Here is a 25,733-nt window from a genome sequence, read left to right as displayed (position 1 = left end):
AATCTGTTGACCATATTCTTGATTAATTGATTAGTTGCTTGGTCTATAAAATGTCCGAAAACGGAGGAAAATTTTGACCTATGTTTCCACAAATGTCTTGTTTTGTGCCAGCCAACAGACCACAACCCAAAGATATTCAGTTCACCATCATAGAAGACTAAATAAACCAGAACATTCATTCATTCATTCATATTTGAGAAGCGGAGAAGCAGAGAATTTGGACATTTTCTTCAAAAAATGACTCAAATCAATTAGTTGACTAATCACCGCAGCTCTAAACTCAACTGAGAATAATATGTTTTTAAGTGTAGGCACTCATACTGAATTAAATCTTTAGGAAGTGGGGAAAACCACAACTCACAAATAGATGTCCTGACTTCTGGTGCTGCAGTGCAAAACTATGTCAGAGCTAAACAAACTACTGGTGATATTTCTGTTCACTGTTAATCTCTGGTGAGTTATGCAACCTTGTTAGTTCTCTGTATTGTTCCTACCACCAGTATTAGATTAACGCAGGTGCAAACTAACAATAACTAAAACAGCAGGATGCTGATTTTTACGAGCCCTATGTGTTGTCTTTAAATATTAAACACGTTATGTTATTATGTAAATTGAATTGAATTAAAAGTTGTGAAAGGAAAAAGATTTAAATTAGATACCATTTAGATACATTTTTTTCAATATCCATCACCTAGTTTAATTTCCATTTTGTGTGTGTTTTGTTGAGTTTACACATTAGACTTGCTAAAATTCTTAATATTAAAAAAATGGTGATACCAAACCCCTGAATTTGTTCCTATTCACACCATGTTCACTGAGGATTTTGGGCATGGCTTAGGTTGTACACAAGTGCTTTCAATATCTTAACCTTTTTGTCCTTCACATCAGTATTGCAGAAATTTCATTCGTCTCTTAAGTACACATTTACACACTTTTATTTTCCCTATTTCTCTATACAAAGCTGTTCTTATGCCTCCTGTAAAGAGATGGGAACAACCTCACAAATACCATAGTATCTAAATTTCAAAATAACAACATGAAGGATTTTCTGCGTATCTTTGTGCATCAGAGTCTGGCCAGAATATACTGCATTGTCTTTAATTTGTCTCCTTATTACTACTAAAACTATGGCAATGGACAGAAACCGAGGTTCTAGATATTCCCATAAAATGTTCGGATGTATTGTCTGTATGTCTGGCCGATGCAATACGTCTCACGAGACTGGAAAGGTTACAAGCAACCTGGAGTGACATGGTGGGGATGCCAGCCATGTGATCAACTACTACAAATCATTATTCAAAGACAACACAGCTTGGGGATCAAGGCCCCTCCACGTGCACTGCTGTGCCAGATTGCTGCACTGGGTGTCTATTCAACTCAGCACAATTAAATGATTTCCTGGCACTCATCTTACACGCTGGTAATACCTCGTCTTTTGATGAGCACTCAGAAATGCACTTGAGTGTGAGATTAAGCTGTGTATGGGTGTTTATCAGCGTGGGTCTGAGGCATAGGGACAGTATTTGTGAAGCTTTCAATTACAAAATTATCACAAACATGTCAAAAGAGCTCACCAGGCTGGCTGATAAGACAATTTTCTCATGGTGTCATGGTGAAATCAGATTATGCTGGTTTGATCTATAGTACCTGTCCAGTACTTTTTCGCTGGGGCAGCAAACAGTCATATAACAATAATAGTGTTGCATCTTTATAACTCCGTCTATAGGTGCAGTTGTATGATTTAAAAAAAAAATATAAATAAAAAAAAAAAAATCAATCAGGTGGCTGTAGCTCAGGTGAATAAATGATACATCAAACATGGTCAGATAGTTAGGCATTTAAAATAAGTAAAATATTATTTGATATTTTGAATACAGGTTAAAGAACTACCCCTGCTGTGGGGTAGGAGTGGGTGAAAAAAAATTTGAGAGATTGTAACTTCAGTAAACAATACATAGTACTTTTTTATACTTTAGATGCTTTTAAGACAATACATTACATATCTGACTGAATTTTATTTTCAGTCCAAACTGCTCCATGTGGGGTGTGACTAGAGATGTAATGGTTAGTTAATTAATCAATTGGTTATCAATCAACAGAAATTAAATCAACAAATACTTCAATAATCAACTAATCGTTTTAGTCTTTTTTTTAAAGCAAAAATTCCAAATATTTAGTGGTGTAAATTTCTTAAAGGTGGGAATTTGAATCTTTTCTGTGTCGTAAATGATAGTAAAATGAATGTCTTTAGATTTTAGACTGTTGATCTGGCAATACAATATGTGAAAATGTCATTTTGACCATTAAGAAATTATAACAGGCATTTTTCTCTACTTTCTGACATTTCACAGACAAAACGATTAATCAAAAAAAATAATCGGTAGATAAATCGATAATGAGAATTATCACAGCCCTAGATGTGACCATCCATATTGTACTTGTCTTATAAATTTTTAAAACAAAATTCATTGGGTTGTTTTTGATTTGTATTCAGGGATCCTTTGAGAGCGAGATCACTGAAATATTAAAGAGTTTGGCTGAAAAATGCACATGCAAACCATTTTTAGTTGAAGTCACAATCCATAAATTGTAGATGGATTTTACTTTTTAATGCAATTTATAGCTTCTACCACAATAGACCATGACACCAGACTCACTTGAAATGTAATCTCATTTTCATGTTTAATGAACTAAGGAGTCTCTCTTATATGAGTATCTCTTATGTGAGTATTAGTATCTCAACAACACATAAAAAACATATTTAAAATAACAGAGAAGTCTGTGTCTGAATTGGCCATATCTCACTTCCAGAGGGAGAGGCCAATGGGACGTTAAAAGAGCCTTTAGTGTATAGTTGTATCTGCTAAAGTAAAATCAATGCAATCCAAGCAGTTATCAATTTAACAGGCAGATATTTTCTGCCTATTTTCTTGAAACAATGTATTTGCAGCTATTTAACGATCTAATTGAGTAAATAAAACATCATGCTGTAGCTGTTAAACGCACAATATCATGGAAAGGATCATGGCAGTTGTTGTCTTCATTGTTTAACAACCAGCTTCTTCGGGTTAGGATTACTCCAGTATTCATTGTTCAGGATGTTTTTACCGGGAGCCGAAATATCCGCAGAGGTCTCCTCATCTCCAGAACAAACAGACCCAGTGATTAAACAGGTAAAAACACTGAATAAAACAATTTCATGTTTAAAAAGAAAAAATAAGCGTTTCTCTGACGATGTTTGGGTGGTACCGGATGTCCAGTGGGGGCTGTTAGCTGAGCCGCTGCTAACGTTTGCTCAGCTTGTTTCTCTGATAACTTAAGATCCAGACGTCCGATGACTAAAATCCTTCATCTGGTTAAAAGATATAGTTAAAAACAAACAAGATCTAAAGTTTATCATTAAAATGTGGCTTAAAACTGAATAAAAGTCCATTTACAACAGTTTCTGTTGAACAACCACAACGCCGACGAATTATCTTGTAGGCATATGATCTTTGTTAGACGCCATTAAGGCAAACAGCCACAATGTAGGTGGTAGACACAATTGTAGTGGACAAACACAATGCCGACGCATGCATCTTGTGCGCGTATACTCTTTGGTAGACGGGTATGATGCCATTGACAGGTGACCAAATGAAACGGACCGTTACCTTGATTAAAATTACAGATTTCTCTGGGCTTGAAAATTGTTGGAAACATTTGGGATAATGCAAGTACACAACTCAACAAAATATATAACATAGGTCTAGTTTTTAGACATTTTAATGCGGAATAGTTACATATTATAGCTTTAATTACTGAAATGCAAATAGTGTCAGTCTGTTAAATAGATGTTGGTGAATCCTGGTTTGTTTATAGTAACTTTAACTTTTATATTAAAATATGGCTGCCATATTTCCTAGGTTACTTTAGAGAAACATCAAAAAGGACATCATGTTGAGTCTCCTGTAACTTATTCAGATGAAGAGTGTTGTTGTTCTCATGCAAAAACATTTCTGTGTCTTTACTGTGTCTCTGAAATGCGTCTTCTATTGAGAGACAATAAATGGACCCACAACCGCTTAAGTCTCCATTAGCCTCATCACAGCACTGCACGCAAATAATGATAGCAGTGAACTTTCTTTTAATCAATACAGCTTTGATGGGGTCGCTACATCACCAATAAAACGGCACTACCCATTAGAGTGCTGAGCAGCTCTCTGGAGAGGAAATGTGTTCCAACTGTTAAAAACACTGTTTTTTTTTTAATACATTTTAAATGCTTTTAGTGCAATTACAGTATAATGTGGCCATTTCAGTTTATATATAGTGTTGAATTCAGTTAAGTGCATATATAAACAAAGATTTTATTATATAAATGAATTTGAATGAATTCTTGCAACTCAAAAAAGTAAAAATACCACAGTACTAATGTTGCCAACATTACCTTGTCTGCATCCACTTTTCCCCTCACGAACTCCGACCTCCAGAACTGCAGCGCCTGCTCCAGAGAGAGGCCGATACCTTTGAGGAAGAGGCCGTACTGCATACGGCCACCGTGGCGGAGATGGTGGTTCTCTCTCAGGGCCTGGTGGAGCTGCCTCATACACAGTGGGTACGACTTCCCTGAAAGCTGGAAGCAGACAATAATTAATGACTAACATACAGATATGGAATGTTTTAGCTTAACCCATAAACTGGTTGTGATACATTATCAGTCTCTATGCCTGTAAATTTCTTATTTTTATACTTTTATCTTTCACTTCTTGTGTTTTATCCCTTTTTCCCCCCTTAGGGTCATGTGTCCATCATAATGTGAACTGACTGATTAAAACCTAATCTGGCATTTAACATATTTTTATATTAATTCCTAGCTCTCGGCCACCAGAATTGCTATACAAATCTAATTACTCCCCTTTAACCACCCATCACAAGCAAAATAGCACCTTGAATTTGACATTTCAAGAGGAGATTCGATGAAACTTACTGAATCAATTTGTTCCAAGGAGATTTTTCCAACATTCTTCTGGATGCTGTAATCTTGTCCCACATAGGCATGACTAATAAGAAAGAAAATAGGAAAAAATATCAGAAAAATGATAAATAAGAATTAATTCTTTAGCAATATTAATCATATTAGGAGCAATGAAGGCTGCCATGAAAACTGATCATGTTTTCTGAGACATGTTTCATCAATGTAATCAAGTCAAATTGATAGACAATATGATTAAATTAAAGATCAGACACAGCTAAAATAATGAAAATTTGACTGTAGTTTAAAAACGTGTATATAATACATCCCCTGTGGCCAAACAAACCTAAAGCCACTGAGCTGCTATCAGTAGATTTTTGAGTCTGATGACTTTGGCAAGTCCCATGTGGCAGTGCTTTACATCACATTGTGTTCCCCCTACCAGAGAGATTAGCTTCCTGCCCACTAATCTCAACAACCTGCCCACTAATCCCCATCAACAATCAGGCAACATGACTTCTTCCACCCTTAGATTAATGTTCTTCCTTTTATCTAACTGATAACACCCTCACTGTGTTCTGAGCCGCTCTACTTTGCTATTGAAGCTGCAATGAAGTCTGCTGCTAATTCACATCAAAAGTGTTTTATTGGTGAACGAGTGGAAGGTTTTAATTTTTGGGCACCTACAGGAGGTGAAGCCTTTGATACACAGTTTAGAGGCTGTGCTACTGTTCGATAAGACGTAATAACTATATTTTAGGTGCTTTTTGGTTGGTGGATACATTTTAAATACTGCAAGGGAGGAATGGGGTGAAACGAGACCCCCACAATTCAACAACTAATATTTCCTATCCATACAGTTTGAGAAATAATGTACATGCCACGCACAAGCCTTGCCGTTTCATTTCACCTATTTTTTTATCAGTAATTCAAATGAATAATGTTTCGAGTGAATCGTAGGTCTACAACCAGGCTACACTTGCATAGACCTAATTACTTCAGGACTGAGTAACTTCAACAACAGTAAAAGTTGATGCTGCAAACTTAGCTAGGCTCTATATGTGTGTGCAAAACATCTGGACTTGTCTGCAGGGACAGACTGAGGTCACCTCAGACCAGCCAGAAGCCCCAGACCCTTCTCAGTGCCAAAGATCAATCCTGCAAAATCTCTTTTTCAACAGCGTCCTGGCAAAATGGCAGCTAAAGTTATTAATCCTGCTGCTTACCTGAGGTGGTTAAGGAGAGGTTGGAGCCGTTCATCAGAATGCACTGCTGGTAGTGAGCGGGCCGTCAACTGCAGAGGAGATGGGCATCACATGAGTAATGGTAAATAGTGCAGGTCAAAGGCTTACAACAGCCGAACACACTGCAAGATCAGTGCAAAGATTGAATGCTACACAGAACAATAATTAAAAAACGAGGCCATGGCTTTGTAATTTAAGCAGGTAGTATGAAGCTGTAACTTTAAAGCACATAAAACTTGAGGAAGCTTACACAATCAGTTAATAAAGACTCAAAAGTTGGCCAAATTCATCAGAAACATGGAAACTTTGACAAAATGGGTAAATACACAGTCATATCTATTGGGAATCAGCTTTATCATGAGTAGCTTAATGTATGGTGTAATTTTCCACAGTTGGTAATTAATTGGTCACTTGTTAAAGCTGTGAGTATTCACAACATTTACTACCATTAAATGCATCACAAGGATATGTTTTCATGCTTATGGTGTGAGTACAGCTGTAACCCCTGATTGCTTAAGACTCCTCCCATATCTCCTAAACTTTCTCTATTGTGTAAAATATATTTAATATATTTGTTTCTTAATAATTATCTCAGTTAGTTTCTCCTATCTGAAATTATGTTATTGAATGTCTGCTGGTGGTACCCAAAAGCCAGCCGTCAGCTTGGTGTGTGAGGGATCTTAAAAGGGATCATGTTGAGACCTCTGCCTTGAAATTCCCTCAGCTGCAAGTCTATTGATCTTGCTTCAACTTGTGAGAACAGGACTACAACTTATTGAATTCATACATTATTACGTTAGCCTGGGGTGGAGCGATATGACCAAAATCTCATATCCTGATAACAATACCTATCCCAATATAGCACATTTTATTTAATTCAATGAATAAATAGTTGGTCCGTCATATCGCACAGCCCTACATCACCCTGAAACATCTGTAACAACCAGAGCAGCAATGATTAAATCAATCAGCAGAAAATTAACAGCAACGACTGTATTTTGATGATTGAATAATAGTTTTAGTCAAAGCTTTGCTGGTTGCAGCTTCTCAAGGATTTGATGCTTTTCTGTGTTAGACATGATGGTAAACTGAATATCTTTGGATCTGGGACTGTTGATCAGACAAAACAAGACATTTGAAGACATCACCTTGAGCTCTACAAAATTATAATGGGCCTTTTTTGTCAGGTGATTTCTCTCAATACTGTCTAGACCCAAAGCATGGTTTGCATGTCCCTCAAGAGTGCTACAGGATTGAATTTTATACTTAAACTTTCAGATGTATGCACATCCCTCCCTAAGAGAAAGATTTAATAATACTTGTCCACTAATTACTTCATAAACACAATTCAAATCACCAACACAGAGAGTCTAAACTATTTGCTTTACACAAACACAAAAAGCTTAATATGCAACATTTCTGTCTGTTCAAGTGAACATCCAACCAATAACGGCTGTCATATGGAGAAGCAGCTTTCAATTTCATGCCTTTTTAATGACACATCTTTTCTCTGCGATGTCCCTTAGCTGTAGCCAGCGGAGGAGAATAAACATTATAGTAACACAGACACAGCCACAATGGCACAGTTACAAGAAAAATTGTTTTGGAGCATTACTCCATTCCAACAGTTAGCGGTCCGGATAATTACCAGGAAATGGGGGGGAATGACTGAACTGGACCAAGTTGTTCTTTTTATTTGTTTTTCCCCCCAAACAGGAAAATATGGCAAGCCTGTCCCATGATGGAGGACACATGTTCAGTTTAAACCAAACCAAGTACATGTTGCCCACTATGCCAATGACTTTCTGCAATAGGTACAACATACATTCATGATTAGACAGCTAGTACTCAGCAGCATACAAACCAGTTTTCCAACTTCTCACTTAACTTGCACAGGACAAATTGTTTACCATTTCTGAGAAAGGACGGGCACAAGTTACTTCTTGTGCATTCTGAGACTAGTGAAGCACATCAAATCTCCTCTCAGAAATCACAATTGCATAATTCTGATAGTCGTACACATTCTAGTATGCTAGTAAGTTTTAAATAAGTCCTTCAATTTGCCAATATGCATTTCAGATCACTGGCTAAGCACAGTTCGCTCTTTGTCATGAACACAGGCATTATGTGGAAGTGCACTTGATTGAAAGTGACTACTCCGTTAAGTACAAGAGGAGGACAATGTAACACAACCACTACACAGAAACAGACCCTTGTTCAAACTGCCAATGCAATTTATATGCACAAAGCCATGAGGACTGAGCTCCAAAGAGACTCAAACAGCTGCTTTGGTGAGGCATTGTGTCTGGTGTTTTCTTTGACAAAGTGCTTCTTAGTTGGAAAAAACAAACACTTAAAGGAGGACACTTGGCATATATGTGCATAGGTATGTGTACATGGATAGATGAAAGTCTGTGACAACAAATACCAGAGTGAGGAAAAGTAATAGTTGGTGGTAGCTATTCCATACTGGAGCATATAGAGTTTCTGGTTGTTATGGAACCAAGGCCGGCTGCAACGCTAACGCTACAGTATCTGACCCTTGATTGGCCCATTGTAGGGTCTATTACAAGAAATTGATAGGAATACTTATGTAAACATGTATATAGGATTATGGGCATTTATTCAAAACCAATGTGAAGAAGGTTAAATACTTGCACATAGTCTGTGGTTCCTGAGAACATTTTCAAAACTGTAATTTACGAGACTGGTGCTCTCTTAAGAAAAAATCCCTAGGCACTGAATTAAACACATTCATGACCAATACATAAGTAATTAAATCTGATATACTTTCTTTATAGCAGACAGGTTCACTTTTGAAAAAGACCGTCTGTTGCCGACTGAGGATCTGGAATGATAAGTCAATGGCCATCGGGTCTAATGTCGTAAACTAATTAGAATCCAAATTTAATCTTAGTTATATAATACTTTTTTTTTTTTTACCTTGTTTCATTTTATGTGTATTTGTCCTCTATGTTTTTGTAATCAGTGTTGGTTGATTAAAATATGAGAAGTGTGCTATAATTTCCATGTTTTTATGGCAAATAAAAAATAAAACAAAACCTTGAACTCTCTGTACTGGCATGTTGTTGAGTAAAGTTAATTATGTTACTTTTATTGATGTGTTGACAGGATTGTATTGTGTATGGAATACTGTTTGGAAATTATGTTTTTATTTGACAATGTTAAGTTGTTTTATATATATTTGTATTGTGATATTTAAGAAAGTGAATGAACACTATAACAGTAAGGAATTATGAGGCATGTTTTCATCAGAAGTTGGACACAGTTATGTAGATACTTATCTCTCATATTGATCCCACATTTTCTCCACCATAGTAGACAAACTCAAAAGCAGTTTCATGACTTTCTTCAGAGATCTATGAATACTAGAATAATGCGTATACAGTATACAACCGTTTTGCCAAAGCAAACCTTCTCTTTGTCACCATTGTTACCACTCATCACAAAGTAAAGCGCAATCTAAACACAGTTACTTCAGGTACAGAATTAATACGTTATACTAGCTATTAACACATGCAATCAGAAGATTACACAGGATCAAACTTTATTAAAATCCTGCATTTTCAATCTAGACAATTATACCTCCAGCTATAAGTCACCTTTATTAGAGATTTCTTGCACCGTGCTAATAGACCAAGTCTATTCATAAACCATACAGTGACTCTTTCCTATGGTTGTTAAACACGTTTGTGCCTGTGCCCCAGTAAGGACCCTTAACCATTGTGTAACCGAACCTTGGATGTCTCCTCACATGTATTATAAAGGATGCCTCTGGTTTCCCAAAACATCATGTTCCATGTTCCTCGGGGCATTCAATGCGGTGCACAAGTATTCCAATATTGCGCCTTCACAGACCCCTTACCACAGCTTTAAAAAAAACATATTATGCCCTGAGGGATAATAAGTACTTTCATACTAGCTGTCCCTAGTCTTCCCTGCAGACATTTTATGTCATATGTGCATACTTGTTTCCCTCGTTTGAACCCTGCATTTCTCCAGTATCGCTCAAGGCACTGATGGGAACAACCACAGCTGAAGTTTAATAATTTGCTACATGCAGTATATTAACTTAAGCCACATGCACAGTGAGTGGACACAACAGCAGAAACATGTACTATAAAATGCGATGTGAAGCTATGTTGAGTCAGAAAAGTGTGATTATTTTTTTGCTCATAGTTGTTGGTGTTGTATTGGATTGCATTATACTTTAAGTTGCTTCCATTATTGATTTAAAGTCCTGTACATTCACATACTATATATATGTAGTGGTAAACTTGTGCTATATGTTTAGATGTGTGTCGTGAACTGTAGCAAAGTACGGCTGAATGCTGTCATGTTCCTCTCAAATACAGGATCTCAGGTGCATAACCTCCATGTTCATCCTCTCTGTAACAGCGAAGAGTAACAAACACTTACTGCAAGTGCTTTAGACAGTCTTGTACGGAAATCATTGAGAACAATCGTGACGATGTCCTGGTGTGGGATGTACACATAGCCTGCTTTGAGGTACACTTTTCTTGTTCGCACTAGATCCAGGGCATCTTGAAAAGGAACCTTTAAAATAAAAACAAGAATGGAAGAAAGTTTTGAATAATTAATGCATTTAAAAAGATGTATGCTAATATTCCACTTGCATGCCTGGTGAGTGTCAGGATGTTAAGGCCAACCCTTTGCCCTTTGTAGTTTTGGCTGCTTAAAATTTTAAGGTGACCCAATGATTTACATTTATTCTCGTGATGTTCAATATAGCAAATGTGATGATTTGCATTCTCTTGATGAATAGACTGTCAGCAACATTCCTAAAATGTAAATTTACAGCCAAGTAGAAGGCCATGACATTTTCCCCCATTCCTTTTCATTTTCGTGAATGGGAAAACTATAGACCTAAATCCATTCAACTGTGAAAGGTTATGACGGTGATCTATCAATCAGCCAATAATTTTTTCGAGCCCTCCATCCACACAGATTTAAAGAGATTCCACATTAACTTGTGGTCACCAGAAAAGATATTGCTGTCAAATAATTAAATGCACCACAGCTAACTGATAAAATAGATGCTCAAGTTCACTAACCACTCGACTATGTCAATGCATTGCCAAGAAGACGGCGAGTAGAAGTTGTACGTTTCTGAGAGCATGAATTCTCCAATAAGTTGATTCAAACAGCCTCAGGGATGAATATTTGCTAATTTATTTCACATCATAAGATGCTCTGTCTCTATCTGGCAAAATATTGGCCCGGAGGTAGAGGAGCTGAATTAAAAATAGAACTGAGCCGACAAATCTGTGGTTTACTTCACTGTAATCAATGTTTTATTGTCAAAAAGAGAGTTGACTGGCACACTTTGAAAGGTTAACATGAGAAAATATTTTATAGAGGCATAAGCGCTTAACAGCAAGTGAGAGAGAGAAAGAGAGAGAGCTGAGTAACTCACTTTGTAGAAGTCCTGACCCTCCACAGTGATTCCACTGACGGTGTTACTGGAGTTGAGAAGTTCATGCTTCAGAGCCATCTTCTCTTCGACACTAGTCTGAAAAGTTATTGATGAGGATGATGAATTTCAGTCAAGAGCTGCAAAGGCACAACTGTTGATACATACAAATACTGTGTTAATACATAGATGGTTTTGGTCCAGGGGAAGATAAAGATATCAAATGAATGCTCCGTTTTTGTCCTTATTATTTAGATACCTTATTATTTATTTACTTAAATAGTTTCTCAATTTTTCCTTGAAGTATTCATCTCCATTCAATGAAAACCTGCAACAGTGGTTTCCTTATGTAGGTCTAAGGACACACAAGTAAAACACAAACCAAATACACGTACAGTTTGATCTACATAGTCTACAGTGTACCAACTATAAAAATGAACGTCAACTCTGATATATCATTTGTTCAACAAAGTCTTTTATTTAAAAAAAAAACCCTAATATTGTGGGCAAAAACATCTTTAAACATTTAAAACTATAATCACTCTTGAGGGGAACTCCTATTTCCAGAAACATTCATAAGCCCTGTTATTATGATCAAACAGCACCATCTAGTGAGCATGTCAGCTTGTGCAGCTTCTTGTCTCAATACATAATGAGCACTTGAGTTGGAAATGTAATGCACAATATAATTAAAAGCAGAGAGTAGAGGCGCCTTTTTCAATTACAACCTCATCAACTTGTTCCACTTTTCTCTCCTAATATGCACTAATACATTTCCGTCTCTGCAAGTCTTATTGGGAATTATTCTTTAATTACTAAAGAGTGTGATATAGAATCTAGACTCTATTTGCTATTTTTAACGTTTAAACACAGTCCCCTCTGTTCATTTTTACAAGTAAACATGAAAATCCTTATTCTACTGTTCAGATTAGTCACAAATGTGGACAGTAGTGAACAGGTAGAAATGACTGGTAAAAAATTATATAAAGTTATTGTCACTGAAAAAACTATAATTGTGTATATTGTTATTATTATTATTGTTATATTGTGTTGCATAATTAATACATTTTTTGACTGGAAAATGACTGTAGGGGCAAAAAATGCTACATTAAAATTAAAAGTGTAGAAAAACATCTAAACAATTTCATCCTTACCGTTTCATATTGCAGATTATTTCTGTGCAGAAATTCAAGCTTTTGTGGTGCTTGCAGGTCATTGAAGCGGTGGCGAAACAGATCAACTTCCTGTTGTATAAACCATCTCCTTAGATCCTCCCTTTGACATTCCATGGGAAATAAACATTTTTTTTAGTTGCATTTGAAACACACCCATTAATTACAACGCAACAAATGACAAACTCCACTTACGTTTGGCAGTAGGCGAGTCTGAGAATGAAGTGAGAGATATGGTCCTTTCTTCGTTTCTCGTATTCTGTTGGTCCTTGCACAACTTTTCTGTCATCCTTAACAAGTTAAAATAAGTATTTTTTAATGACGTTAGTTTACATTTCTAACAGCTTCATCTCAGATTTTGTTATCATAGGGCTTTTTGGTAATTGTGGACCAAACTTGAACATGTGTAATATGTTTATATTCTGTCTAGCAGTGTGACAAGGGCTCGGAATATAATATCATGTCAGGCTGCATTCTAACCTGCCATTTGAAAAATGACTAGCGAACAATCGCAAGAGGAGGTACCATACTGGGATAAACTTAAATGCCAAGGAAAGGCTGGCATTCAGGCAAGGAAGAACAGTAACAATGACAAACTGTAAAAGACATTAAAACATATTTCAAGTGTTTCTTAAAATCAACTTAAACTCAATGTTTTCTCTTTAATGCTGAATTCACCAGAATCTACTAACATCTCTGGATGGATTCAAGACTTTTAAAGGATGTTCAGTGACTTCCTCTCTATACGAGATAGGAGCATATAATTGTAGGCTTTACATCAGCTATGTTTACAAGTTATAAATATTAAGAAACAATTACTGTTACACATGTAGAAAATGGAGGCATCAACCCTTTTACAAAGATGTTAACTAGGAATTTTGTGTCAGCAGGACCTAATACATGCCTTTAGCCCTCTCTTCATGCCTGCACTGGTGGCCACCTGTTAAAACACCTCTCATTTATGCAGTTGAACCTTCACACAAAAGACTTTTTTGTCTGTACAAGCTCCAACTACAAGTCAGAAAACTGCAAATCAATCCATACATCCAGCGCAAAGTGGCATTATATGACGACATGTTCCCAAGCCCTTAATGATCTTCTGAAAGCCAACACCTGGTAAATACGTCTGTGTGAAATCACTGTTTGGAAATGCAGCATAAAACTTGTGATGCATGTCGTGCAAAACATACTCACCGCATCTGGTCTGTAAGGAAAGTTGAGGTTTCTTAACTCACTCTCCATTTTATTTGTGTACTGGTCTGACTGTTTCACATAGCTCACTCCCAAATTCTCAGTGGTCTTCAACACTGCAGTGACATTAAAAGATGACATAGCAAATAAAAAGTCAGGATTTACCACAGTGTATTTCACAACAGCAGATAAAAATATGCAAATTAAATTATTTCAGAATCATAAGATTGGCATGAGACCAAGGTCTTACATTTCAGTCTCTCCACGGCAAACGTCTCAAATTCGCTGAGAGAGATGTTCTCAAGAGGAGGCTGCCCATAGAACTGTAGAGGAAGTCCATAGAGCTCCGCCTGAGGGTTGGTATTGAACTTCTTTCTCCTGCTGATAAACTGCATGGTGCCTGATGGTGAAGCAAAAAGTATATTAACACTACTTCCAGTTCCAGATAACAGGGCAGTAGTCACCGCGCTCACAATCTCACACAGTTAGGTGCAGACCAGTATTTGTTTCGATGCAGCTGCATCAAAATGAACCAAGGCACCAAACTCCTCTCTATTTATACCATGCTTAATTCCACAAGTGGTGTCCACAACCTTGCCATCAGCAGGGACATCTGGGTAATATAACATGATCTATTGGAGAAGAACTGTGTGCCTTGTTATGTTTTCATGGACTTAAGGTGGCACTGCCAACAAGTCGCCACCCAATGACATATCAGAGGGTGCTGTAACCTTCTTCACAGAAACAATTACTGCCTCTTTACCTTGTGTTACTTAATTTATGCCATTAAGATTATGTGTAGGTAGCTGCCTGCATAACTCGAGGCCCTCATAACATAGGCAACAAGTGTCGTCTCACTAAGCTTGTTAAGAATGTGTAAACAGTCCACCACAAACCATTAATAGGCAGTCTGAATTGATTCTCATCTTGTCAAAATGGGTTAATTTGCCATAACAGGGGCTAAAAAGCAGCATTCACTAAATAGGACTCTTAAGTTATTATTTGTATACTTTTAAGAACATTTCATCATACTCCAAACTGTGTGAAGTATGGAGAGGGAAGTAATTTTGTAAGTTTTCTCCTTGTCCTGTGTCTTTACATTTGATAAAAGGTGGAAATGACTCCCATAGAGATTTTAGCACAGCACCAGTTTCGCTCTTTTCGTCTAAAAAGCAAGCTAATAAACCTCCGACGGAGACTTAATTCAGCCTTGAACTGAGACGGTTTTGCTAAGTATAACGTCAGTGTGGTCGTAGCTCAATAACGTCAGTCAACAATACATGACACAAACATTGAATAGCAAGCTTTGTATGTAGGTTAGCAGTTACCTTAGCAGCACACATCGCTCGACAAGCTCGGCGGAAAGTTATAGAAACCGTATTTATCATATTTACATTACCTATTAGACGATGGAGTCGCTCCTTGTCAGCTGAAGCCCGCCAAACAAAGTGGGTCGTTCAACAAACGCGGGTAAAAGATGACGTTTCAGCTATCTCAGGAAGGGAAACAGATTGTATATCCGCCTCGCATGGTCGTGTCTAGATGGTAACCCTAGATTTGCGAAACGATCTCGCGAGATTTGCACGCATCGTTCCTTCACTGTGTGCGTTGTTTGTCACCGTACAAAAATAATTATGTTTTATGATGTGACAATGGTTAAGGTCTGGGTAGGTTTAGGCTCAGAAAAATCCTTGGTTAGGGTTAAGGAAAGAGCATGGTTTGGGTGAAAATGATCAATCTCGCGAGATCGTTCCCAAATCTAGGGTTATCATCTTGACACGACCGGCTGGCTGTCATAATGTGTGGGCGTTCGATTTGTTGTTCCGCCCGATCCGCCGTATGTACAGCTACATGACCTCTGCGGGGACAAGAAGAGACTTAACTTTTTTTCCATTTGAGACGTGCAGCCGAAGACGTTCCGCTTGAAAATGAGCCATGGCCTTTTTTTTTTTTTTTTTTTTATACCGTCGACCTGGCTGGATACAACAGGGACTTACAGGGTTGTCTGTAACACATATCAAACGCACCCAGAACGCATGGGTTGCCTTGCCCCATAGATTGAGATGCTGATTTTCTTTTCAAGAAGATAGATAGAAGTTAATACAGACATTGGAAAACTATTATCCTGGTTGTTCTGTGATGAGTGTACTCAAGTACTGTATTACAGTCCAATTGAAGTACTTTACTTGAGTATTTACATTTTATGCTGCTTCTACTCCACTATATTTCAGAAGGGAATATTGTATTTGTTACTCCACTTATCAGACATACTTCTCATTCTCGTTTTTTAAGATTTTACATAAAAAAACATAACGAGCTTATGAAATACAATGCATTGATATAGCTCAAACATACGTATACACAGTGCATTTACAGTTTAAATTACAGCAGCTTCACCCCAACCAAATACCACATTAAAATGCATCTTACACATTGATGCATCAGAATTAACATTCTAATGATCTAACGTATAATTATCACTTACATGGGCCATTTTTCTCTAGAATAACTTTGATACTTCAAGGACATTTTTATTGATAATGTATGAATGAAGGACTATTTGTACAGGAAAGTTATATTGGTACTTTTATTTAAGTAAAGGATACGGAACTTCTTCCTCCACTGAAGATAGGGACATTTCAGTTCAATGTTTGGTAATTAAAATTAACCCAAGGCTCGATTAACCGTCTGGATGTGCAGCACAAAAATGGGCTGTGGGCCCCTGTTGACCCTCATTTCTCCCACTGACTGAGCATTGTTAATTAGCTTATTATAATCATAAATTAATTTAGGAATATGTGACATATAAGCACAAGATAAACTGAAATAATGACAGCTTTAATATAGATTGTAACCCAGGGCCCCTGTACGAGATGGGGCCTCAGGATGATGGAATAATGCAGCTGTCACCTTAACCCCTGGCAGTACTGGCAAACGAATGTGTAATTAATCAAATCACCATAAATGCCACAAGGTGAACCTGAACCTTTCTGGCCCCCTATAGGCCTTGTGTTAATCAAATCCCAATGAGGAATGGACCCTCACAGGCTTTAAGACATCACATCTACAGTCTGTGTTGAGGAAATATATGCGTGCAGAGGGGTGCAAAAAGCACTGCTTATAGTTTTATGCTCACCTTCAGTATCCTATATATTAGTATGTTGTTTGACCAAATCAAATGATAACAAATCGGTATGGACAGATAAACATAATCATACCTTTATTGAACAAAGTATAGACACAGTCTCCATGTAAAGATTTATCAAATGACTCCAAAACTCCACGAACAAATATGTAACTCTAAATTTTACAAAGATTTTATTATTTTGCACAAGTGTTTCTATTTTACTGGTCATTTCATTCATATTTTTCTACATTTTATTTATTAGTTTTTTTGTCAGGGACGATGCAAAAAAAAAAACAAAAAACATTGTAACAGGTTAAAATAACATGATGACATGTTCCCAAGCCCTGTATGCTCTTCTGAAAGCTAACACCTGGTATATAGTCGGTGTGAAATCACTGTGTGAGAAAGTTTAAATATTGGTGTTTCGCTACATGGTAATTCATAACTGTTTGAAAATGCAGCATTGCTAAATCTTAAAAGTGTTGAGATGCATGTAATGCTAAACATACTCACAGTCTCTGGTCTGTAAGGAAAGTTGAAGTTTTTAGACTCAGCCCAGTTTCTTTTTGTACTGGTCTGACTGTTTCACTCCCAGATTCTCAATGGTCTTCGGCACTGCAGTAACATTAAAAGATGACATGGCAAATAAAAAGTCAGGATTTACCATAGTGTATTTCACAACAGCAGAGATTATGCATGCATGCAGAAGGTTGCAAAAACATTGCTTATAGTTTTATGCTCACCTTCTGAATCTAATAATAGCTTATATGTGTATATGTTAGTATGTTGTCTGACCAAATCAAGTTGTACCAAATCGGTATAGACAGGTAAATATAGGCATAACTTCACTGAGCAAAGAACAGTTTTTATGGGCTATAATTGCACAGAAAAATGCATATCTCTGTAAAATGTGCTATGGTGTGGAATTATAGGTCTAGCTACAATGGTTTCATGTTCATAAGTGAATGCATGTTTACTGGTAGATTTGGTCCATCAGCCACTGAGATAAAACAATAATAAAAGATACGATAGTTGTTGATGAAATGATAGATATCAGCAAGGAGTTATCATAGACGCAATGAAATTTAATAACTTCAACATTCTCCTCAGTTGTGACTTGGAAACTACAGATGTACCCAAGAGTCCTGAGCGAAGACGCTTGTATCAACAGTAACTATCTTGCCTCGTACTCTCTTTGACTCTGCTGCTAGGCAACAAACATTAGCGAGCTGGTTAGCTCAGCTACTCTCATGCGCAACGTAGTTAGCTGCAACGCAGGGTCGCGGCATAGACAGCGATGTATTTTCATCCTGCAAATGTAACATATTTTAATCAGTTGTCGACGCTATGAAACTTTATCTGCCTTTGTGAAGCGGGGCATATTCGGCCTGTGCGGTCATTCGCTGGACACTGTTAACGGGTGGAGCTGAAGGTTCTTCTCTCTGGGAAAAGGAGCTAACCTTAGCTCGGTATCCTTAGCCCCCGAGTCCACTAGCGTCTCCTCTTGCCTCAGTGAAGAACAGAGGCAGACTGGAGATATGTGATTGCGGGTTAGCTGGCTGGTTAGCTCATCTAATGTTGGCGGACACTGGATAAGTTGTAACGGTATTTAACAGGTAAGAAATTGAACAGTTGTATGGGTTTTCTAGCTTTTTATCCTACTTGACCAGCACTGTTTGCTCCGCTCAGCCTTTTAATGGACTACTGTACCACCAGCTGCTCTGTACTTAGACACCCTCCTGCCAGCTATTCAACAGGGATGTGTCTAGATGGACACACAAGATTTGCGAAACTCTCGCGAGACTTGTATGCATTGTTTCTTCATCGTGTTCTTTGTTTGTCAATGTACAAAATAATTATATTTTATGATGTGACAACACCGTGGTTAAGGTCTGGTTAGGTTAAGGCACGTAAAAAAACACTTGGTTAGGGTTAGCGAAAGATCATGGTTTGGGTTAAAATGATCAATCTCGCGAGAGTTTCTGGGGTTACCATCTAGACAAGACCGTTCAACAGGTCATGTCTTGACCAAGGCGAGGGAGTCTGATGCGGGAGAATAAAACGGACGAAAAGTTGACTAAAACTTTATTCCCCTCATAGACTTTGGCAGTAGTTACTATACACACCAAGAGTAAACAGCGAGAGAAAGCAGAAGTTCCATCTCATGGCGTTATAATATTTTTATTCTCTCTGTGCCCCAAAAATATTCGCGTTAACGGTGCCGCGCCTTGAGGCCTGATGGTCAGTCTGGTATGAAGGTGAGGGGAGTGTCTTATCTTAACCGAGTTCATTTGTATGCTTGAACTGAGTTTATGTGACGTTATATGTGCATTATAAGGCCCACCACAAGAAAATCTGCTGTTTAAAACTGGTATTTATTTCAGGTTATCTGTCACATCTTGTCTGTGTGGTCTGAATGGGGTAATGATCACACTAAAAATGGAAAAGCATGTTAATCCAAAGACCCTCTGTAGATGAGATCATGTAGTTATGTGTAAGTATGGAAAATTACCAGTTGTCTAATTGATGTTTACCACACTGGAGTTGATGGTAATGGGGAGTCAAACAGGAACTGTCATTCTCAAGTATTTTAGTCAGTGTGGGAGAAATCTGTTTTAGTAACTGCTTTGTTTTGTTAGGTTGTACAGCATTTGTATAGTCAATAAAAGATATTAAACATGATAACAGCCATATCATAACATCCAGATCAATCCTGATAAATCGCTGTGTTATTCAGCACAATATTTTAAATTCACTCATTCAGTGTGAGAAAACAGTCTCGCACTAGTCTCCAAACAGAAATCATGTTGTCCTGTGGTTTACAGGTGCTGACACAAAGCTACAGCCTGCTGCGAGTGTGTAGCCAGCTTCATGACCCCCCACTCTGACTCAGTTTCTGTGACCCCAGAACAGAGTTGAACCACACATCTGTAAATAACACAGAGATGAGTTGAAAACTGAAGTGTAAACTAGTGTAAAACATCAAAGAGTGCAGAAATTAAGGGCACTTTTAAAAAAATTTGTAATCCCTATTTTGCCTGCTTGTTTAACAACTACTGCGTCATGCATTACAATTATAGCTGATGAATAAATATCTTCTAGTGTGATACATATTGTGAGTCAAATCCTGACAGGCTGTTGGACGGCACAGTCACACAGTAGGTTGTCAGTGTCCACTGGGAACAGCTTTCCCACAATATGTTGTTTAGCCTCGCACTCAGCAGCTACACGCATACGTCGTAGCTGTGGAAGACCAAGTTGCTATGTGGAGTCCACTGCTGCTAATGGAAGAATAAACACATCGCACAGCTTCTCCAAACAAGTTCCCTGTAAAATTTACAACAGTTAGTTCAACATAAGCGGACATAATAGTCGGTCAATTACAGCTACATGTGTATGACCATTTATTAGAGTGCACTCCCTCCTCAATTAAATTCTTGTGTTAACCTGTAGTGCTAAAATTGATTACATTTTACAAGCCATGCAGATTGGTATTGGAAGAAATTGCTTTAGGCTTCTCAGTCTGGTAAATTGAAATGATTTGTCACAATTTCTACATATACAAACATATTAATTAAAAAATTAGATGAACTGACTACTTCTACAATTTTTAGTTGTAATAGATAAGAAAAAAGTGTCTCATGTCATCACTACATCCGACAGATTTAGTTTCCAATATATTGTTTAATAAAAGTTTACTACTTTATTTAGTTTTTTTAGAACTACTTTTAGGTGGAGAAATGCTGTGTCCTTAGCCATAAAGAATGGTTTCCTTCATGGCTAATATATGTTATCAATCCATCTATAATTTTGTCATCTTCTTTGTTTATGCTGTATTTCTGTAATTTAGCTTGCTTGGTCTATTCTGTACTCATATCTGTTGCATGTCTGTCTGTCCTGGGGGAGAGATCTTTTGTCTGTTCACCTGTTAAAGGTTTTTCCGTATTTGAATTGAGGGTCTAAGGATAGAGGATGTTGTATTGCTGTACAGATTATAAATCCCCCTGAGGTAGATTTGTGATTTGTGATATTGGACTACACAAACAAAAATTGACTTGACTTGATTGACTGGACAAGTGCTATCTGTAGTAAAATAATATAGTTCATATATTATCACTGATCTATATATTATAGATCAGTGGAGAAGATATGCTATCTATTCACAGCAGAGTGCTTATTTTCTTTTAAAAAATCTGCATTAAGTGATTTTATACAACTAGAGGGCAGAAGGTTGACTATTAAACAAACTCACAGCAACAAGCCTTGATATTAAGTTCTTAAGGCAAATGCGTTTTAAAGTTTACAACTCTTCTTGAGCAGAAACGGCAACATGAGTCATCTGTCTTACCACCTTTTGGGTGCAACTCCAGTATTCACTTATGATTTAACAGCCTTATTTCAATGACAGCTGTTGATCCTCATTTGAGCCATCATACAGTAACAAGCTTCAAGTTAAGCATGTTTAAAGTCACAGTTTCCCTCTCTTACCATGTGTCACACATGACCGTCACAGTCTGTTTACAGTATATTTATTTTATGCTTTTAGGAGGTATATGTGCTTGCGTCACATCACTAAAAGTACCCAGGATCAGTGGCACTGAGACAACCAACCAGACGTCACCACCATGTTGGAGGAGGACATGGAAGTGGCCATTAAGGTGGTCGTGGTGGGCAACGGAGCAGTTGGCAAGTCCAGTATGATCCAACGCTATTGCAAGGGCATCTTCACTAAAGACTACAAAAAGACCATCGGAGTGGACTTTCTCGAAAGGCAAATATTGTAAGCAACCTGTTTCACAGATGTTTTCTTAATTATAGCCTCTATTTAAAGACACTGCAGGGCTCTGGGGTGCGACTAATTTTTCCTCATCTTATTGCAAAGTTTACTGACAATATTTATACAACTTGAACTTCATACATTTAAAAGATTTTTTGGTGTACAATAATAAAAATCTCATTAGATGCATAATCTGAGTTTACTGATGAATATGACATTCTCTATGAAATGAATGATCCTGATGTCAGTGATATTTCAGGATAATCTCTATTGGTGAAACAAATGTTACAGGTAGCACCTGTGTTTTCCTCATTTAATAATATTACCATAAAACTAGTAGAATGTGCCTTGTAGGACATTGTTACACTGACTGAAGACAAACTATTAAAACCTGCTCATTGTTTCAGTGTCAATGACGAAGAGGTCCGACTAATGCTGTGGGACACCGCTGGGCAGGAGGAGTTTGACGCTATTACCAAGGCCTACTACCGTGGTAAGACCCTACTAATGTGACAAATATAACACTTCTGCTTTTTGGACACTGACCTCCATGACCTCTGAGGTTACGTTCTTTTATTTATCATAGATTTAATGATCAGCGTAGCAAAGCACACACTGTTACACATGTAGCCCTGCTGATGTGACTCTCCTGTGTGCCTGTTGTGAAGTTGATCCAGTGTTTTTACAACATTGAGGCAGATTAATTATGTATCATATTCACTGGTGTGTTGTTTTTCATCGCAGGTGCCCAAGCATGTGTGCTAGTCTTCTCCACCACAGACAGGGAGTCGTTTCAGGCCATCGACAGCTGGAGGGAGAAGGTTGAAGCAGAGGTCGGAGATATTCCCACGGTTCTAGTGCAGAACAAAATTGACCTACTGGAAGAGACTGTTATTAAAAAGTAAGTAACTGTTTTTCTTTTTTTTTTTGCAAATTAACATTAGAGCAGTAAATCAGTATAATGTTAAGAACAAAGTGTGATAACTAAATAGTAATTAAAGCAGTATAATTTGCAGTGAATTGTAGTAATTGAGTATTTCCTTAACTTTGCATTGCAGCGAGGAGGCAGAGTCTTTGGCTAAAAGGCTTAAGCTGAGATTTTACCGAGCTTCGGTGAAGGAGGACCTTAACGTCAACGAGGGTGAGTCACTGAAAATGTGAAACGGTCTAATGCAAGTCAAATAGTCTTATTCTGGATATTCCTGTCATAACATTTCTGCTGTTTCTCTCTTTGGTCAGTTTTTAAGTACTTGGCTGAGAAGTATCTTCAGCGACTCAAACAGCAAACAGCAGAGGAGACGGAGGTGGTCCATACAACAAGCAATAAAATAGGTGAGGAATCTGTCTGCACATCACTTCTTTTATGACACATTTTAAAGTTTTCTGACATCACTTCTAATCTTATTTTTCCAAAGGTGTTTTTAATACTACAAGTAGTAATGTCTGCAACCAGAGCTCCAGCAATGGCAGAGAAGTCATCACTCTGCGACCTAACAAACAAAGGACCAAGAAGAGTAAAAATCCCTTCGGAAGCTGCAGCCTACTCTAGATAAAATCATTTCATTTTAACGACTGACTATTGCTCTTAAGACTAGATGGTCATTGTTGTATTCTAATGGAGGTAGCCACATTTAGAGACCAAAGCCCATAAAGACTGGGAAATACTACTCTGTACTACTTTGATAACCTGATGTTTAATCTATAAATCCTAAGTTGTTTCCCCACACTCATGGTTGAATTTTCTTTGATTCAGCCTTGGATCTCCATAATATTGTGCACATAATACCTGTCAACACCTGTACACTCCTGGGTCCTCCTTGTGGTTGCCTTAAGTAACACTAACAGCTGCAGCTACAGTATGTCATGAACTTAATGTTTCCAAAAAAAAAAAAAAAGTAGTGATATTGTCTCATCATGGCTGAATATTTGTTTTTTTCCATTATGACTTGACACACAATCCTCTCAAACAAAATATGTAACAGCAAAGTTTGCACTCTGGCTCTTTGAAAACATTTGCTCGTGTACATGATTTTTACCGTCACCCTGTTCCCGTGTGCTTTACATTTCAACTGTGCAATATGTTTGTATGTATTGTAGAAGATACACAGATTATTTTGTACCATATTTTTCTAACTTTCGACAGAATATGGTTCAAACTACACTGTTTATCATGGATAAAATACTATTGAATTCAGAGTGAATTCTCTGTGCAGAAGTATTTTTGTACAAATCACAGAAGTGTTGAGTGATAATTTCACAGAAGTGTTAACACCTTAATGTTGACATAGTGCCAAATTTCTTCTTTCTGAACTGTAGTGAAATACTAACACTGCAGTGATTTGGATGTAACATGAAATTAATAGAATGTGTCCTTATGTATAACCAAATATCAGTAACCATTGGCATAGTCTTCTATATGTCTGCTTACACTCCACTTGCAGATTTGTTAACCAAATTCTAGGACTCTGTGATGTGAAACATGAGTAATGATACTCTGCTCTTTGAGTCATAGTACCTCAAATCACAATCAGCTATAGGTTTATGTTTTGATTGCAGTTATTTACATAGCGTCATATTTAACTGTGCTTTTCTTTAACTTTGGTACAACTTTGAGTTTCAGATTTCACTATATTTGTAACCTACCAAACACTAATCATGGTACAAGGTTTTGGTTTTTACCTTCTTAGTTTTGCTCCCGTATTAACTTATCATTTTCTATTTTGTAAATATCATCCTGCTCCTTTTTGACCCAAAAAAAAAAAAAAGTTCAGCAGTGTCTCCCTGTGATATGGAGTCTTAAGCAGGATGTAAACCCTCAGTTTCTGAAGGTGTGCTGCAAAAAGTCGACCGTCAGTCAGGACCGGATGTTTGCTGTTGTGTGCCTGATTATGCAAGAAAATTCAATTTGTTCTAATTACATGATGGTACTCCGGAAAAGATCTAAACTGATGCTCATTCCTCGATACAGCTAGCTGTGTGCTGTATGTTAATGTCTTGTCTGCATCAAGCTTTTTTAAAAATGTAGAATAGATTCCAAAAACTGAATTACACAACGGTCTACCAAGCACAAAGAAGTACATGGTGATGTGGAAAAGTCTTATATTAAATCTCCTGTGTGAAATTATTATTATTAAACGTCCTTATTAATAGTCACAGATCTAAATATTTTACATGGAAATAGAATACAGAGGACATTTGGGAATACATGCATGTTTTAGTCTTTTAAAAACATTTTGTAACTGATTCTCAGATCTGTGGTAGCAGTTGTTCACCCATTCAAATGAACTTTATGAAGAGATGGAAAAAGTTGTACTGAACTAAATGGTGACTTACATTTTTTTTCCATCTCATAGTCTGATGTGAAAATCGTAACAGGTGCTTTTCTCCACAGTTATACCATTGGTACTAAGATTGTTTCAGATTTTTCATTTGGTTGTATGTAGACAGTGCTGTATCGAAAGAAAAAAAAAGGAAGTGTGGTATAACTGTATTGCATGCAAGCCCTTTTTTTTTTTCCTTCTCCATATCAGTGAATGTTGAATCATGGTTGCAATGCCACAATGCCTTGTCCCTGTTTACATTCTCCTCCATTGATCACCAGTAAGCATTTTATTGCCTCTTGCTGTCTGTTTGAATTTGCTTGCATGGTAACTTTGTAAATAATGATTTCTTGAACTTTCTCTTATTTGTAACATTGTGTTTTTATTTTTTTGCCTTTTTTGCTTTTTGACTGAATGGATTTAGCGCACTTTATCAGTAAGATGGCATATAATCTTAAAGAACCATAAGTTAAAACTGACCATACTTATGTGCTGT

General features: G+C 37.2%; 2 protein-coding genes across 5 annotated transcripts in view; one reads left to right on the top strand and one right to left on the bottom strand.

The window, feature by feature from the left end:
• prim2 (DNA primase subunit 2) overlaps window positions 1-18,687 on the bottom strand; it is a 29,843-nt gene extending 11,156 nt beyond the window's left edge. Inside the window, exons 1-11 of one of the 3 annotated variants that reach the window (XM_042433153.1) lie at window positions 18,601-18,687; window positions 17,654-17,755; window positions 14,264-14,413; window positions 14,017-14,129; window positions 13,018-13,112; window positions 12,805-12,925; window positions 11,654-11,749; window positions 10,636-10,773; window positions 6,178-6,245; window positions 4,967-5,039; window positions 4,427-4,612 (exon numbers count right to left, since the gene is read on the bottom strand). In XM_042433153.1, the coding sequence (XP_042289087.1) occupies window positions 4,427-4,612; window positions 4,967-5,039; window positions 6,178-6,245; window positions 10,636-10,773; window positions 11,654-11,749; window positions 12,805-12,925; window positions 13,018-13,112; window positions 14,017-14,129; window positions 14,264-14,408 (1,035 nt within the window). In that variant the 5' untranslated portion in view covers window positions 14,409-14,413; window positions 17,654-17,755; window positions 18,601-18,687. Of the gene's footprint in view, window positions 1-4,426; window positions 4,613-4,966; window positions 5,040-6,177; window positions 6,246-10,635; window positions 10,774-11,653; window positions 11,750-12,804; window positions 12,926-13,017; window positions 13,113-14,016; window positions 14,130-14,263; window positions 14,414-15,341; window positions 15,363-15,412; window positions 15,574-17,653; window positions 17,756-18,600 lie in introns of those variants that run through there. The other 2 variants (XM_042433152.1, XM_042433154.1) reach the window with 2 other exon arrangements.
• rab23 (RAB23, member RAS oncogene family) lies at window positions 18,669-25,596 on the top strand. Of its 2 annotated transcripts, none has more exons than XM_042433193.1 (7): window positions 18,669-18,756; window positions 21,687-21,920; window positions 22,325-22,410; window positions 22,662-22,818; window positions 22,976-23,058; window positions 23,157-23,249; window positions 23,333-25,596. In XM_042433193.1, exons 2-7 carry the CDS (start codon window positions 21,766-21,768, stop codon window positions 23,464-23,466), a joined length of 708 nt encoding a protein of 235 aa, XP_042289127.1. In that variant the 5' UTR covers window positions 18,669-18,756; window positions 21,687-21,765; the 3' UTR covers window positions 23,467-25,596. The 2 variants fall into 2 exon arrangements, with proteins under 2 accessions (XP_042289127.1, XP_042289128.1); XM_042433194.1 differs by lacking the exon at window positions 18,669-18,756 and adding an exon at window positions 19,131-19,398.
• Window positions 25,597-25,733: the final 137 nt, after the last annotated feature.

This window comes from Thunnus maccoyii, chromosome 14 (assembly GCF_910596095.1).
Source record: "Thunnus maccoyii chromosome 14, fThuMac1.1, whole genome shotgun sequence".
In the NCBI taxonomy this organism is placed as follows: Eukaryota; Metazoa; Chordata; class Actinopteri; order Scombriformes; family Scombridae; genus Thunnus; species Thunnus maccoyii.
The sequence above is the reverse complement of the archived record's forward strand: the minus strand, read 5'-3'. Positions and strand labels throughout refer to the sequence as shown.